General features: G+C 50.8%; 7 protein-coding genes across 7 annotated transcripts; 2 read left to right on the forward strand and 5 right to left on the reverse strand.

Annotated features, from left to right (window-relative positions):
* Positions 1 to 325: 325 nt before the first annotated feature.
* N7519_001585 (putative catechol dioxygenase) lies at positions 326 to 1,378 on the forward strand (the record flags this gene model as incomplete). Its single annotated transcript, XM_057288363.1, has 2 exons — positions 326 to 576; positions 679 to 1,378. The coding sequence occupies 2 exons, from the start codon at positions 326 to 328 to the stop codon at positions 1,376 to 1,378; spliced, it is 951 nt and encodes a 316-aa protein (XP_057154446.1).
* A 497-nt stretch (positions 1,379 to 1,875) lies between these two features.
* On the reverse strand, positions 1,876 to 2,220 carry N7519_001586 (uncharacterized protein; the record flags this gene model as incomplete). Its single annotated transcript, XM_057288364.1, has 1 exon — positions 1,876 to 2,220. The coding sequence occupies one exon, from the start codon at positions 2,218 to 2,220 to the stop codon at positions 1,876 to 1,878; it is 345 nt and encodes a 114-aa protein (XP_057154447.1).
* Positions 2,221 to 3,153: 933 nt separating this feature from the next.
* On the reverse strand, positions 3,154 to 4,073 carry N7519_001587 (uncharacterized protein; the record flags this gene model as incomplete). Its single annotated transcript, XM_057288365.1, has 3 exons — positions 3,154 to 3,453; positions 3,520 to 3,718; positions 3,784 to 4,073. Coding segments are annotated over 3 exons (789 nt in total), but the record flags the coding sequence as incomplete, so codon positions are not given.
* Positions 4,074 to 4,648: 575 nt separating this feature from the next.
* N7519_001588 (uncharacterized protein) lies at positions 4,649 to 6,851 on the reverse strand (the record flags this gene model as incomplete). The annotated part of the gene is made up of 4 exons (XM_057288366.1): positions 4,649 to 6,327; positions 6,386 to 6,423; positions 6,487 to 6,527; positions 6,594 to 6,851. 4 exons carry the CDS (start codon positions 6,849 to 6,851, stop codon positions 4,649 to 4,651), a joined length of 2,016 nt encoding a protein of 671 aa, XP_057154449.1.
* A 1,143-nt stretch (positions 6,852 to 7,994) lies between these two features.
* On the reverse strand, positions 7,995 to 9,656 carry N7519_001589 (uncharacterized protein; the record flags this gene model as incomplete). Its single annotated transcript, XM_057288367.1, has 5 exons — positions 7,995 to 8,126; positions 8,187 to 8,597; positions 8,658 to 9,216; positions 9,282 to 9,398; positions 9,469 to 9,656. The coding sequence occupies 5 exons, from the start codon at positions 9,654 to 9,656 to the stop codon at positions 7,995 to 7,997; spliced, it is 1,407 nt and encodes a 468-aa protein (XP_057154450.1).
* Positions 9,657 to 10,808: 1,152 nt separating this feature from the next.
* Positions 10,809 to 11,675, forward strand: N7519_001590 (uncharacterized protein; the record flags this gene model as incomplete). The annotated part of the gene is made up of 1 exon (XM_057288368.1): positions 10,809 to 11,675. The coding sequence occupies one exon, from the start codon at positions 10,809 to 10,811 to the stop codon at positions 11,673 to 11,675; it is 867 nt and encodes a 288-aa protein (XP_057154451.1).
* A 392-nt stretch (positions 11,676 to 12,067) lies between these two features.
* Positions 12,068 to 14,057, reverse strand: N7519_001591 (Zn(II)2Cys6 transcription factor; the record flags this gene model as incomplete). Its single annotated transcript, XM_057288369.1, has 2 exons — positions 12,068 to 13,889; positions 13,957 to 14,057. The coding sequence occupies 2 exons, from the start codon at positions 14,055 to 14,057 to the stop codon at positions 12,068 to 12,070; spliced, it is 1,923 nt and encodes a 640-aa protein (XP_057154452.1).
* Positions 14,058 to 14,587: the final 530 nt, after the last annotated feature.

Raw genomic sequence — 14,587 nt, forward strand, 5'->3', positions numbered from 1 at the left:
TCAAAAGGCGGTGAAAACGGATATGCAGCTCCCGGGGCTTACCCGCGGATAAGAGCTACCCCGGCCACCCCGCGCTGGTATATTAGGGGACGAGCCGCCACTCGGCTGTTGAGGGCTGACCGATGCCAGTATGGGACCATCTGGGATTCACGCGATCACAACACTTCGGCAGGTGGCAACGGGATTTCTACGCAGTTGGCACCGTTGCGATTTCCCCACATCCATCACCAGCCGAACGATATGCCGTTCGCCATGTATATAGACCTGGAAAGGTCGCCCTGAGTTGACCTTTTTTATTTTAACTATCTTCAAAATAATATACACAATGTCTCCCACACGCCAGTTCGACCCCAACTTCACCCCCTCTGTCATCAATGGCATGGGCCCCAACACTCCCGAGCGCGCTCGCGTGGTCTTGGGTTCTCTTATTAAGCACATTCACGATTTCGCTCGGGAGGTTGAACTGACCTCCGCCGAGTGGATGCTCGGCGTTGAGTTCATCAACTCTATCGGTCAGATTAGCACTCCTATCCGCAATGAAGGCCACCGCATCTGTGACGTGATCGGCCTCGAGTCGTAAGTTTCGCATCTGATTTTATTTTTTATTTTTATTGCGCAAATAAAAATAAAAATAAAGAAAACCGAGAAAACCAAAATGAAAGCTAACTGATTTCATAGTCTCGTCGATGAGATCGCCAACAAGATCGTCACCGAGGACGGTGTCTCCCCTACCTCCAACGTCATTCTCGGCCCCTTCTGGTCTCCCAACGCCCCCTTCCGCGCTCTCGGCGACAGCATCATTCAGGACCCCAAGCCCAATGGCCGTGTCACTTACATGCACGGTGTCCTCAGGGATATGGAGACCGGAAAGCCGATCGTCGGCGCCGTCCTCGACATCTGGCAAGCCTCAGCCAACGGCCAATACGATTTCCAGGACCCCACCCAGTCCGACAACAACCTCCGCGGCAAGTTCCGATCAAACGAGAAGGGAGAATTCAACTGGTATTGCTACCACCCCACTCCCTACTCCCTGCCCACCGACGGCCCCGCCGGTGTCCTCCTCAAACTCATGGACCGCTCGCCCATGCGTCCCGCTCACATCCACCTCATGATTACCCACCCCGAATACGCCACTGTCATCAACCAGATCTACCCCAGCGACGACCCCCATCTCGCCATCGACTCCGTCTTCGCGGTCAAGGATGATCTCGTCGTGGACTTCAAGCCCAAGACCAACGACCCCAAGGCCACCCTCGACTTGGAGTACAATGTCAAGATGGCCCTCAAGAAGCACCACCCCAACCCCAACTCCGCTCCCCCCGTGTCCTCTTTCGAGCGTCACGCCAAGGCGGCCAAGGAGGCCCAAGGAAAGCTTTGAGGTGGATTGCACAAATTGGGACGGCGTTCGACATGACTCATGTACATATAGCATTTACTTGAATTTCCGCGAGATAACCTCACGTTTACACGATTTACATATTTGTCTCTCCCGATTCTTCCACATTAATGCCGCGTAGAAGGCCCGTGCGAGATCGTAGATCTCCCGCTATGCAGGCGATCTCGAAATTTGCATGTATGTACCCGCCTGCCTGCATGATGACCCTGGTCCGGAATCCGGGGTCAGCGTCTCTTGACCAGTAGGGTTTAACGTCGACTTAACACTCTCCCGCCAATCGCGATATGGAGGCTAAGCCATCACCCATCTCACTAGGGTCTACAACTAGCATTGTTTCGAATCTCTTAATAGCCCATATATAGGGATCCCCAGCAATCCAGGCATCTACGCCCCGCAAGTCGATACTACCAGATGTGAAGTGAATGAAAGACAAGTTCATTCTTTAACCTCAAAGAAAGAACCAACTATACCCTATACACCTAAAACGTCCTCCGCGGATGACCCGATGGATCCGGCCGCCAAGAAATATCAAATGTATCCTCCTTTGGTTCATGGTACGACGTGGAGGACTGAGGTATCGCGCGACGAAGGCGATCTTCGCTGATGACGTTGGTTTCATCAATGGCCTTCTCGTAATCCCGGGCTGGGCTTGTTGTCAGCAGGTATGGAAAAGATAAAGGCACGGAAGTATGCGCGGAACGGTTCAAGGCAAGCTGCGTACTCATTCTTTCGTCGATGTCGGAGGATGAGGATCCGGGTTGGACGGGATCTTTCATTTCTGAGTTGCCGTTCTGCTCGTTTTGGGGATTGGAGCGGTTGGCCATTTTGATGGGATTTTGGAATTTCAGTTATGGAATATGGATTGAACAATGTACAATGATGGTGTTGGGGATTTGACGGTGTTTGGACATGTGGCCATAGTTTTATGCTGGGGGGGATCGTACTTCGTCATCATGACTATTCATGGCATTTGGGGTTGCCTACCCACATGGACGTTGCCTCTCGGTGGGGATGTCAAATATAGAGATATATCCATCGATTGGAACATTGTTATGGTGTGGTCTTGATATTTGGTCTAGGTCAGACAGGCACAGTCCGTAGTCGATGTTTGACACCTTACAATAAAATGAAGTCTGATATTGTCAAGATGGCCTATCCTTTGGGAGAAATTTGCCCCAAATGCTATTGGGTCTGGATTGGCCACCTGTGGACAGTGTATCGAACACCTCTACTTGTTCATATATGCTCTGGGTATTTCTCTATACGAGGAATAAATGCATCGCAGAAACCACTCGCTTCGATTAGAGACACTGCAACTCGACATCAATTGCTCTCGTTAGAGCGAGGCCGGCCACATGTCGTGTTAGTTGCCACCAACGCCTCCTGGCCAGTGGGTGCATGGTGATATTTCTCAAATCGTAAAAGAGCAGAAGTCAGTTTGCAACCGCAGTCAGTCTCCCACCGCTGCATACAGCCAATATTCCTGGGGGTTTATAATGGGACCCGTGGACGTCGCGCCTTCCCCAAAAACAGGACTGCTCTGAGACTGGGAAGTTCCATCCCTCTGCTCAACGCATCTTGAATTTCCCTCGAGCCTCCTGGCAAAGGAACACACTTGTCACACTTGTCACACTTGTTGCATCTGAGGATCCAATTCGGATTCTTCTCAACCTGATATCAAGTCCTTAGACTTTCCAGTAACCAAGATGAAAAGCATAAAGCGATGTCCGAATCTTATGACCTTCCCTAGAAATGATTCATGAAGGCTGAGGTATACTGCGAAATTTCAGCTCCCTTTGTCCAATTCGAACGAGGTCGGCATTCGAGAGTGTTTCCTTTTCGAACCCATCCATGACCTGGTGTAACACTGCCGCTGCGAGCTGACTCCGTTGTATATTCGGAAGGGGCCGTCCAAAGAGATTGACGATACGAAAAAGGTTGGCCACCAAAGCTCTTGACCAAGCCGACGAGTTAGCAATCACGCCGGGCCGGGCGATGCAAACCTCAACTCCCTCTTTCTCGGTAGGGAATTTGAGGACCATGAGCTCTGTGTTGCACTAGCTTACCAAAAACACGACATTAGCATAAGATCCAGAAGGTATGGTGGGTGCTTAACTCATTACTCGCATAATATGGTAATCTGGCATGATTACTGGGATCTTGGTTGGGTCTCGAGGTATTCCCTCCGCACTCAAGTACATAAAGCGAAAGGGACGTGCCGGTCCAGCCTCGCATATGGCCTCGAATCCGAGCTTGGTATAATCCTGGCATAGACGCTTGAGTTCGACCTTGCCGGTACGTAAGGGCGTGGAGGCAACAGTCCTGCAGGTACACGAAAGTGTTGTAGTCAGTCTTGTAAGACAATGAAGGTGCTGCCTTGAACACACCAAATGCAAGCGTCGGCCCCAGCAAACTCCGCCTTCACGTCATCAGGGTATTCACTGTAGTCTCGGATGACAACTTTCTTCAACTTCGATGTGTCGGTACTTTTGTCGAGCTGTACCGGCTGGTGAGCTAAAGAAACGACCTGGGTGATCTCGCGAATTTGCAGGCTTTGTCTCACAATCTCGGTGCCTAGGAGACTGGTTGCGCCAGCTATTATGAGTTTCATCGTTGCTTCAAGATTGGATACTGCTGTAGAACGGGTATTTGTGTGGGGGAAGGAAACGCGGTGGTTTCCTTAGAAGGTTTGCAGTTGGGATAAACACGCCCTCTAGGTAGGACAGATCCTTAATATTATGTAGGCAGATAGTTGCTCTCTGTCTCGGTCCTTTCTTCCTCTCTGCCCGTCCACTTTGTGTTATAGGGGTCTCATGGTCCTTCTTCATTAAGGTCTCTTTCAGTAGCGATCCCTTAGCCCTCGCATCAACTTTGAGATCGAGCACTACACAAATGGTAATGTGTACCAAATAAAAGGTCCTACGATGCGCAGCTGCTCCTACGCATTAGTTGGATTTCAGGATGGTCGACTTGTTTGACTAAGGTCATGACTTGTTGCCCGTTATTGTTCTCTTTTCTTCCCTTAGATTTGGCTTATAGAGTCCACGGGTGCATTGGTATTTGTGACTTGCATAAATTGCCACATTTTGTAACTCGGCAAAAGTAGCCAATTCACACGCTAGATACAATCTTTTGAGGGTCATGGATGACCTTAGTTCCCCAAAACCGCAGTAGATACATGAAGAAGTGTAAAACTCAGAATAATGCCGCCTCCATTTACACAGGTCATTTTGTTGTAAGGTGGGCGCAGTCTTAGCAAATAATGCGGGTATCGGAGGCATAGACAGGACCCATCATCATCGCCTCCACGATTTCACCCTTGATCCCAACACCCCGCCCCGCACGGAGTATAACTAGAGCATTAGCCTTGGAAAGACTGCCTACGGAATTAACGCCAGTGCTCGTAGCATATAGTCGGCCGTCCGAACGAGAGCCCGTCACGACAGCACGGTGGTACTCGGTGCGCTTAGGGTCGAGGGGGAAGTGGTGTGTCAAGACGACCGCAACCCGAGGGAGACCCAGTTGCGGCGTAAGCCCCGGCTTGGTAGCGATAGCCTGGGAAGACTCGCCTAGGCCGGCAAACTTTTGGAGGGAAGGCAGGACGAAGAGGTTGAGGGTAGCTAGCGTCGAGGCTGGGTCTCCAGGGAGCGAAAATATCAGCTTTGAAGCGTGCTTCTGCCGGACCTTCGCGGTAGCTGCATCGGCTGTGGTGGCCTTGAATGGTACCGTCGCGAAGGTAGTGGTCATGCCGGGTTTCATGGAGACACGGTCAAAGTGAATGGTGCCACCGAGTGTACTCTCAATGATGGGAGTGAAGTCTAGCTTACCCAGGGACATGCTGCCGGTGATTACGAGCACGTCCACGCCAGAGAATGCACGGTCTACACCGTATAGGGAGTCACGAAGGGTGTGTTCGACCTCGCCTGCTGCAATCTCACGGGCCAGGCCAAGGTCCACGGTCTCAAAGCCCCAGGAAGCTAGGCAGGATAGGAGGGATGGACGGTTAGAGTCGCGTATCTGGCCTCTAACGAGGGTAGACGGGTTCGAATGCTCCACGAGATCGCCACCGATACTGAGAACGCCCACCCGGCACTTCTTGAATATTTTGACAGTTCGCGTGCCCGTGGCAGCCAGCAGACCTATTTCGCCGCCGACTGGGGAGATAAGGTCGCCACGACAAAGGATCTTTGAGTTGAGCGCAACTTCGCTGCCGGGCTCGCTGACATTTTCACCTGGGACGATATCATCGGCCAGGATTTCGACAATTTCTTCGTCTTGGCCATCTAGGGTTGAGGATGCTGTGTCATCGAACATAACCACGGCGTTGGCATTGGGAGGGAGGGACGTGCCGGTGGTAATTCTAGCAATGGTTCCTGGATGTAGGGGCTCGAAGGCTCCGCTGATGTTGGGGAGGGTGATCGAAGCGCTATGGAAAATGGCATTGGTGGATTTGCCTCCTTCAGCAATGATGGCGTAGCCATCAACAAGGCTGGTGGGGTACGACGGTACCATCTCGCTGGCATAGACATCTTCGGCAATGATGGAGCCGATGATGGAAGTGGTGACAGGGGTTTCGACCACAATGGGTGCAGGGGTTTGCTCGCGGATCACGCGTAATGCTTCCTCTACCGAAAGCATAGGATTGGCACAAGGGCGGTAGCGCTGATTGAGGCCCATGGCGGGTCTGTTGGATTTGGATCGGGGACGGTCTTGTGGAGATGTGTGTGGTTTGCGGATGGGATGGCCATGGGCATGGTGGTGATGGTGATAGGGTTGAAGTTGAGGTTGTGGTAGACGAGGGTTCTGCGGGATGACACGAGGGAGGAGGTTCATAACGGCTTCAAGATTCTCCATGGCTCCTTTGGGTGACCCTGGTAAACTGACAATCAAAGTTTTGTCACAAACACCAACAGGTCTTTCCAACTTTGCGACTGGAAGTGAATGAGCTGGGATGTATATAATCAAAGGGGAGGACTGATATCATCTCACATGGAGTGGATTTCAGAGACTCAGCGATCATGTCCTGGCTAGACAAGTTATTACATAGTTAGAATAAGCCCAAGTCCACAGATGCAATCATGTACACTCACACTAGACCCGGGGCGTGTCGGTGAATCAAGGAAGTGACGGCCTAATATGATATTCTTAGCACACGAGAGAGCCGGTTGGCCAGCTAAGATCCCAACGATCCACTCACCTCGAGAGTATTGTCTTTGGCTGCTAAGCCTGTCGCAGCACTAAGCAGAACTAGATGGTGCCAATTGGGTCCACTCGTCCAGTCGCAAACTGCTTGCTGGATCTGGCGAACGTTGTTCGGAACTATGCGAATTGCGGAGAGTTCCCACTTTTCCTCCTTGGCCAGGATAGGCGCAAGAGCTCTAGCCGCACGGTCCAAGCTAGAATCCTCGGAGGCTTCGTCGGAGATGATCAGGATAGCCACCCTTTTTATTTCCATTGTGTTGAAAGATGGGTGTAGCTATGCGGGTACGTGAGGCCTTTTAAGCCTCAAAAACTGGGGTATGGCAAAATGGTGAAGTTGCCATGCTACCTTGCTACATATGTAGTGGCTATTCCATGGTAAATGAGTTCTAGTAGTTCTAGTATCTCTGGTATGCTAAGTTGCTGTTGGATCGAATCGAATGAACCTATGTGGTCCGTAAGCGAGAGTATGTGGCCATTAAGCGAGGTACGAGATCGAAGATGCACAGTCAATACGGTAATTTACAGCTATATATCGCAAATACCAGGCTAATTTTACAGTATTCTTACGGATAACCATGCAGACTCGGAATTCGCTTAATGGCCACGGGCTCGCTTAATGGCCACATGTGCAGGTCGATTACAGGCCGGTCTCTGGGGTTAGAACTGGTTAGATTTTCCTACTCCGTACTTATTTCTTGTTTACTGCAAAGGCTCGTTGGGTAAGGCCTTCACAAAGTATCCACCAAATGACCCTCAGCTTTACCATCATCTTCGTCCACGAGATACCAGTCAGATTGCCAAAGGGTGAAGTTGTTGTTATCATAGCTAGATGGTAACTCTAGCATGATTATCATACTTCCAACCTTAGAAGTCTGTTATTCAATGACGCTATATATTCGGTGCAATTCCACCCTGAAGCGATCATCCGGCACAATTAACGAGATAAATCTGGTCGTCAGGTTAACGCTGGAGAGGTCCGGAGCGAGGAAATAGCTTGTGCCAACTTAAGAAATACATGGCTCAGGTAGTGGGTGGTCAGGTTGATTCCAAAATACGTAACTACCAGATGTGTCTTACACCAGCCGAACATCACGCCTTGGAAGCATTGGTCTCTTTTACGGAGGTTATTAGACCGTCACGAGTGAACTTCCTTTGATGTCTGGATTTACTAGCGGGTATTTTGTGCTCAATAATATGCAAAATGGCAGCCAACATGACGGATTGATCTTCAGTTAGGATGTCATAGCTATATTCCGAGAGACATACAGACTCATGTGCAACATTGGATATATTTCAGGATCGCCTCTAGCAATGTTCACTGTGGTTATACGAATGACTCATGTACTCATAATCCAGGGGACTTGGTCTCCTTTCAACATCCAACAATAGAGTATCATCACAGGTTGCGCTGGCGGCGACGGAACCAAACATGCAAGAACAAAAAGTCAATAACGCCCACCACTAGCATCGCGGAAATGACAGAGAATCCCATGATATACTTAGGGCCATCCTTTTCTGGGAACAGGTACTGTGCACTACGAGTTAGCTGTGTTGCCTACCAGGGAAAATGGTTTGGTAAGATACGTACCGATCCGTAGATCTGTGCCAGATTACCCAGTGCATTCACCATAGCCAAAGCAACACCTCGGGCCTGGGGGTGCATCCCACCAAAGGCAGAGGAGGCATAGGCCAGTGTACCTCCATTGGTGGCCCAAAGGCCGGATGCCATGAGAACCAGGAGAACGTATCGAGCTGTGAAATTGTACACAACACAGACAATAATCGAACATACCAGGGAAAATGTCAGCCAGCTAGCAATAATGACGCCACGCCAGTTGGGAACCTTGTCACTGAAGTAGGATGTGACACCCGTGGCGATAAATGCCACGCCATAGATTGGTACAGTCAATAAATTGATCTTCTTGGTGGATGCGTCTCCGAAAAGTCCTTGCACGAGGGTAGGGTAGAAGTATGTCAGGGTACTTGAACCGACGATGACCTATACAGGATGGCCCGATTAGTGATGTTAATAACAAGGGCGAAAAAGGGCGGTTCGAACCATATATCCAATCACGAACGTCCAGGTGCGAAGGTCTCGGCAAGCCACTTTACAAGCACCCCAATTACTTAGCTTCTCGGTATCCTCGGTGGTAGCAGTAACATTCTGAGTAGCCAGGCGCGCCACAGCGATCTGTCTCTCGCGATCAGAGAGACGTCGCGATGTACCCGGGAAATCAGGAAGAATGAAGAGGGAAATGATAGCAAAACCGACAGTGGCGGCGCCTTCAATAATGAACAGCCACCGCCAACCACGAATACCATGAACGCCCTCAAGGCCATCAACAATACCGGCAGCGATCAGGCCACCAAAGGCGCCTGACAGGACGGCCGCAGATATGAACACACCGAATCTCTTGGACTGTTCAGTTTGTTTGTACCATGATGACAGGAGAAGTATCACACCGGGGGCAAAGCCGGCCTCGACACATCCAAGAATGACTCGAAGAACGACCAGATGGGTGAAATCGTTGATAGCAGCCATCACACAAGTCAATGCACCCCAGAGAATCATGATTGATGGGAGAAAAATAGAGGGTCGGGATCGGCCCAGGACAAGACTGCAGGGAAAGGGCGGTTAGCGGTTATGATCTGATGCAGAATACCAATGATAGCATTGTCGTACTTGCTAGGCACCTCGAAAACCACGTATCCGACGAAGAAGACAACCAGGGCAATGGAATATTCATTCGATGACAAGCTGAGATCTACTTCCATACCAGAGATCTTTGCATTGCCGATGCTGTATACAAAACGCCCGTTAGCACCCCGACAGAGCATAAGACCTTTAGCTCTAACGTGTTGTCACTCACTTAGTTCTGTCCAGGTAGGACAAGAGGTACATGACCCAGATAGTCGGCAGGAGGGTGAGGTCAATCTTCCTCACCAACGCCTTCTCCTCTTCTGGGCTATACGAGACAGACTCGGCGATGGCGATATTCACATTCTCAATCTCATGAGAGGAGACATCTTTCAGTTGGCTCTCGAAGTCGCGGTCCATGATGGCTTGTTGGAAAGAGCCGAAGTTTGGAGGAGTAAAGAATAAAATGTCAGGTTGGACATGGACCTCCTTATGGAATGTATATGTTCTACCCCCAACCCCGGATATACAAAGCTAGGGCTTTGGACCTGGGGAAATCCCAACATTCGCTCATCCGTCATGCTCATTTTTCCCATATCCCCCCCACAACTTCCCAAGCTCCGAATTCCCGCTCTCCACAGCCGGGGGAACTCTATCCGATTGGCGTGTGTGGTGATCGCATCGAGGTCAACGTGGAGCTTCTCGCTCAGCACCAATCATGCCACCGGGAGGGTCTAATATTTTCAAACTCCGCAGAAGGGAATTTACCCCATGGGGAGTCAATACATACCGCAATGATCAGTATTCTAGCACACACATTGAATAAGCAGACAAGTGTAGCCCTCGTCAAACCCGGTGGGATTAACTACATACATATGTAGCTAAGGTCAGAATCAGGAAAAAGTTCTTCACTATGAATGTAGGGAATGTAGGGAACAAAGGAGGAGAGAGAGTTTATGTTGGATTGGGAAAGAGCCGCCCGAGCCCGTTCTGAGTTCTGCCTGAGGCACCAACTAAGGAAAGAGCCGACAGACAGCCCTGGAGGTCAGCTTGCATTAGTTCAAGACTGTCTCCATAATATTCTGCTTCCTGGTTTTTCCTTCTGGTTATATTTGATTTCTGATCATTTCCAAGGTCCAACAAGCTTCGCATGAAGCTCAACTGTCTGGGGCTCAGCTCCACGTGGGTTTAGGGTGGGGTCCCCGCCTCGATGCGAGGGTCGGTCTCGGCCGGTGTAGGCATCGCATGGGGGTTGGACAGGGGCCTCGCTTCGACGCCCTGGAGGACAAGATCGCTTACTTTATTCTCGCGGAAAATGACCGTGCGTCGGCCCGGGGTAGTAGTGTAGCAGTCCTCCACAATGCGTGGGGAGATTTGAACTGCCCCTTTAATCGATACACCTACGCGACTTCAATATACCGAGCTCTTCGGTATGTGTTTAGGCGATATCGGAGGCCCTTGGCTGAGCAGAAGGCCATGACAGACTTAAAAAAGGTGCTGTCCCATTCCAAGGGCTTATCAATTCTTCCCTTTGTCCCTAAATTATTACGGCAAACAAATACATCCTCAACAATGCCTCCAAGTATTCAAGACACCACCACAGGCGCCCCTGTCGCCGAAGTCGCAGCCCCCGCCCCCGCCTTCCTTGATACACAGCCAGGTCCAGACCATGACTGGAGAATCACCCTGAAGGACAAGGTCATTGCCATCACCGGTGCCAACCGAGGTATTGGTCTGGCCATTGCAGAGGTCTGCCTAGCCAACGAGGCAGCAGCCATCTTCAGTCTCGACGTGTTCGAGCCCGGCGAGGAATTCGTCGCCCTGCAAAATGCCAACCCCAAGCGCTTATCTTACGTCCACTGCGACGTCACCTCCGAAGAGAGCGTCAACACCGCAATCGATGCTGTCATCTCCGCACGAGGCGCCATCCACGGCTTCATCGCAAACGCCGGAATGACGAAGCACCAGCCCGCGCTCGATTTCAGCCGCGCCCAGCTGGACCAACTGTTCAATCTCAACGTGTTTGGTGCCTACTTCTGCGCCACGACTGTGGCCCGCCGCTTCATTGAGCTGGGAATCAAGGGATCCATTGTCTTCACTGCTTCCATGACATCGTATCGGCCCAACCGTGCCGCGCCCTCAGCTCCTTACGGAGCTACCAAGGGTGCTGTGCGGAATATGACGCATACGCTGGCGATGGAGTGGGCCAAACATGGCATTCGCGTCAACTCGATCTCACCGGGCTTTATCAAAACTGCTATGACCTACTTTGTGAATCAGGCACCGGACTGGAACCTCAAGATGCAATACTATGGTGGCATGCCCAGATTGGCTGACCCCAAGGAGCTTGGCGGAGCCTACGTTTATCTGCTCTCTGACGGTGCATCTTACACTACTGGAATCGATATTCCGGTTGCTGGTATTGTCGGAGCGTGGTGAGGGAGGAGGTTCATGATAACAATGAAAGACATGATCTACGGATAACGAGCCGACGTGGGGTTCAATTGAGAAATAACGATAGTCCTTTTTGTATTTAGTCTCGGTCCATAAAAGGTCCGTGTTGGAATCAGCTCAATTAAACTCCTTTTAGAATACATCGATCCCTTTGGAATTAATTTAGTCCGGAGAACCTTGCCTTGTTTCTGGTTCGCCAACTTTGTTGTTACAATCTATACCTGCCAGGCATTTTGGAGTTTAGCAACAAGCCCTTTACCGGGGAATTTGCTGATCCTCAGCATTCTCTCTTAAGATTCGGAGTAACTCGCGCTGCATTTCAGACGACCGAACAAATTGGCCAACTTGGCTTTTGTCAGTAGGGACGGGCACAAAGATCAGGAGAGACATTTACCTCCAAACAAAGCCTGTACGTTAACAAAGGCTATTGCAGGCTCATGTTCTTGGCACGCATTAGCGATGCCGCAAACGACCTTGACACTTTCACTGAGCTGTTTCTCGCGGAGGCAGTAGGCGTTCAGTCCCCCCATTGAGGGTTGGTTCAGCAGCACAGTAGCTCTTGCAAAATGGTACATCTGCATAGCGCCTGCGTGGTTAGGCGGGTGAATCCATATAGACGGGAACACCGTATTTGAGCCAGAATCCGTCGCGACATTGACCGGCTGGTAAGAAGCAGGGAGGACACTATGCCAGTCGTCGAGTGCGCGGAGAAGTCGGTCACCCTGCTGCGTTCTGTGTCTTGGGTCCTTATTCGCCGACATCCCATCCAATGCGGCATATTCTACACACTTTCCACAGATGTAGACTATCCTTGTTGCGAGCTCATCCGAGTCGAGCTCCTCGAGCTTTTTCCGAGCACGCCAGAAGGTGAGGGTTGGCCGTCCTGTCTGGAAAGCCGCCCAAATGTCCTGCCGGAGCCATGCCCACCATACGGCCCGCCTCAAGCCATCAACGGACTCGCCATCATTGTCCTGAGACCGCTGTATCCAGAAAGAGCCCCGCAAGTGTTGTTCCCAGTCGCCACTGGTTGAGGCGTTGTCGGCGTCAAACATCTCATACATGCTGATCATGGTGGCTGTTGCCAAAATCTCACGGGATTCCGCATAGGGTGGGTAGAGTAAGGTCTGGGAGAGATATTGAAGCGTTTCGTAGTAATACTGTGTAGCTATGTGTGCTGGAGCAGGATCTGACTCTGGTGGCAGGTCGGTCACTGCGGCGAGCGAGGCTGGAGTATTCGCATTTTGAGTCGCATGCTCGCCTGATGCACGTTCACCCGGCCCATGCATGAGGCCAAGAGACATATGCTTAGCCCCAACTGCCAGGATCGACTTCAAAAGCCCCGTGTTTCGTAGTGCAAGATGCGGCACGACATTAGTGAAATGCCGAGCGGGATCAAACAAGTCTAGAATTGGCCCAACAATATCGATGAAGTATCGAAAGAACTTGAGGTCGAGTGGCGACAAGTCTATCCTACTCGTCGTGTTCCAAGGCTGGGGTAATTGGTGATAGTCTAATAAAGGGGATTCGATTCCGCCATCTCGACGTTCCAGGCCGAATCGTTGTGGATCAAGGTGCCTCTCGGCTTGCTCGGAGTGAGCCTCAGAACATTCAGGTGCTGGAGACTGTCTACGCGAGAGGGCAATTTCGGGAAACTTCCATCGCGAATCGCCCGTCGAAGAATCGTTAAGCCTTTGGATGTTGTTGATGGCATCCCGTGCTACCAGATCGAACCATTCACCGGGGGATATGTTGAGCAGGGGTATCTGGCTAAGTGAAAGTGGAGAACCCAAGAAGCTCGAGTCAATACTGGATAGTCTTTGATCATTATCCAAACAGTCATTCAGTGGCGTCTCACTCGAGCCGTTATTCTGGAGCGGAACGAAGGCTTCAGCAGGGGCTGGGCAGGTAGCCTGAAAGTAGGGTGCTGGACCAGAACTCGGCTGTTGCCCCTGGGAACTATGCAGGACCCCCTGAACGACGCCGGCATTATTGGTATCGCTTCTCCCAGAACGCGAGTTTTCATTCCTCTCCTCCCTTGAATCAGACTGGGCCCTTAGAGACTCAAATTCGGCCCTGGGTCCGGTCGCATGTCCCTGGTCACCAACCTGGGCGTATCGACAGGCACGATTTGACTTGGAGCACCGCACACAAGTGGGCTTACCGTCGTCGCACTTCACGCGTCTCTCTCTGCATGTGAGGCTGATGTACGTGTGAGCGAGGTTGATATTCGCTTAGGGGGACATTGCGAACTGCAGTATCCACTCACCATCCGGTTTTGGTTCTCAATCCGCGGGCCCGAGATAGCCTGACACGACGACGCCGAGTTCCCGTGGCATGGCCTTCTGATCCTGCGTTAGGAACATCCATCGAGGATGCTTTCGTGGGTTTCGTCTCGAAGCTGCCAAGGTCGTTAAAAACATTTCCCCGGAATTCATTACCCCGCCTTAGCCTGACCCACTTGGTTGGGGGAAATCCGACCATTCAATCACATTGGAAAAGCCCCCTTCTTCTTGTATTTGCCTCAAAATCCAAATCTCTTTTTCTCTCGTACAATCGGAACCCATGAGCTTTGGCAGAAACGAAGAAAAATGAACTGGGGAGATTTCGGGGTTCGGGATAGAACCACCCGCTGTATGACCATGTGTTCTTTATGATGGCTACATACACGCACCGGCACTAGTATATCATATATATTTACAAAGGGAACATGGTTGTAGATGGGTATTATCATGCCAATAATGTATATCACAATCCAGCTTTCCGGAAGCTTGAATATATACATCCTTACTCCGAAAGGACAAAATATACAGCACAAGAAACATCGCGAATGGAACAATCACCAAGCAGATACTAGCAATAATTAGCCAGAGGATAATTGTCAGAGATTCCATGCTGAA

Source organism: Penicillium mononematosum, assembly GCF_028829835.1.
Source record: "Penicillium mononematosum strain IBT 11891 chromosome Unknown utg000001l:1.0-4488741.0:1.0-4491989.0, whole genome shotgun sequence".
NCBI lineage: Eukaryota > Fungi > Ascomycota > Eurotiomycetes > Eurotiales > Aspergillaceae > Penicillium > Penicillium mononematosum.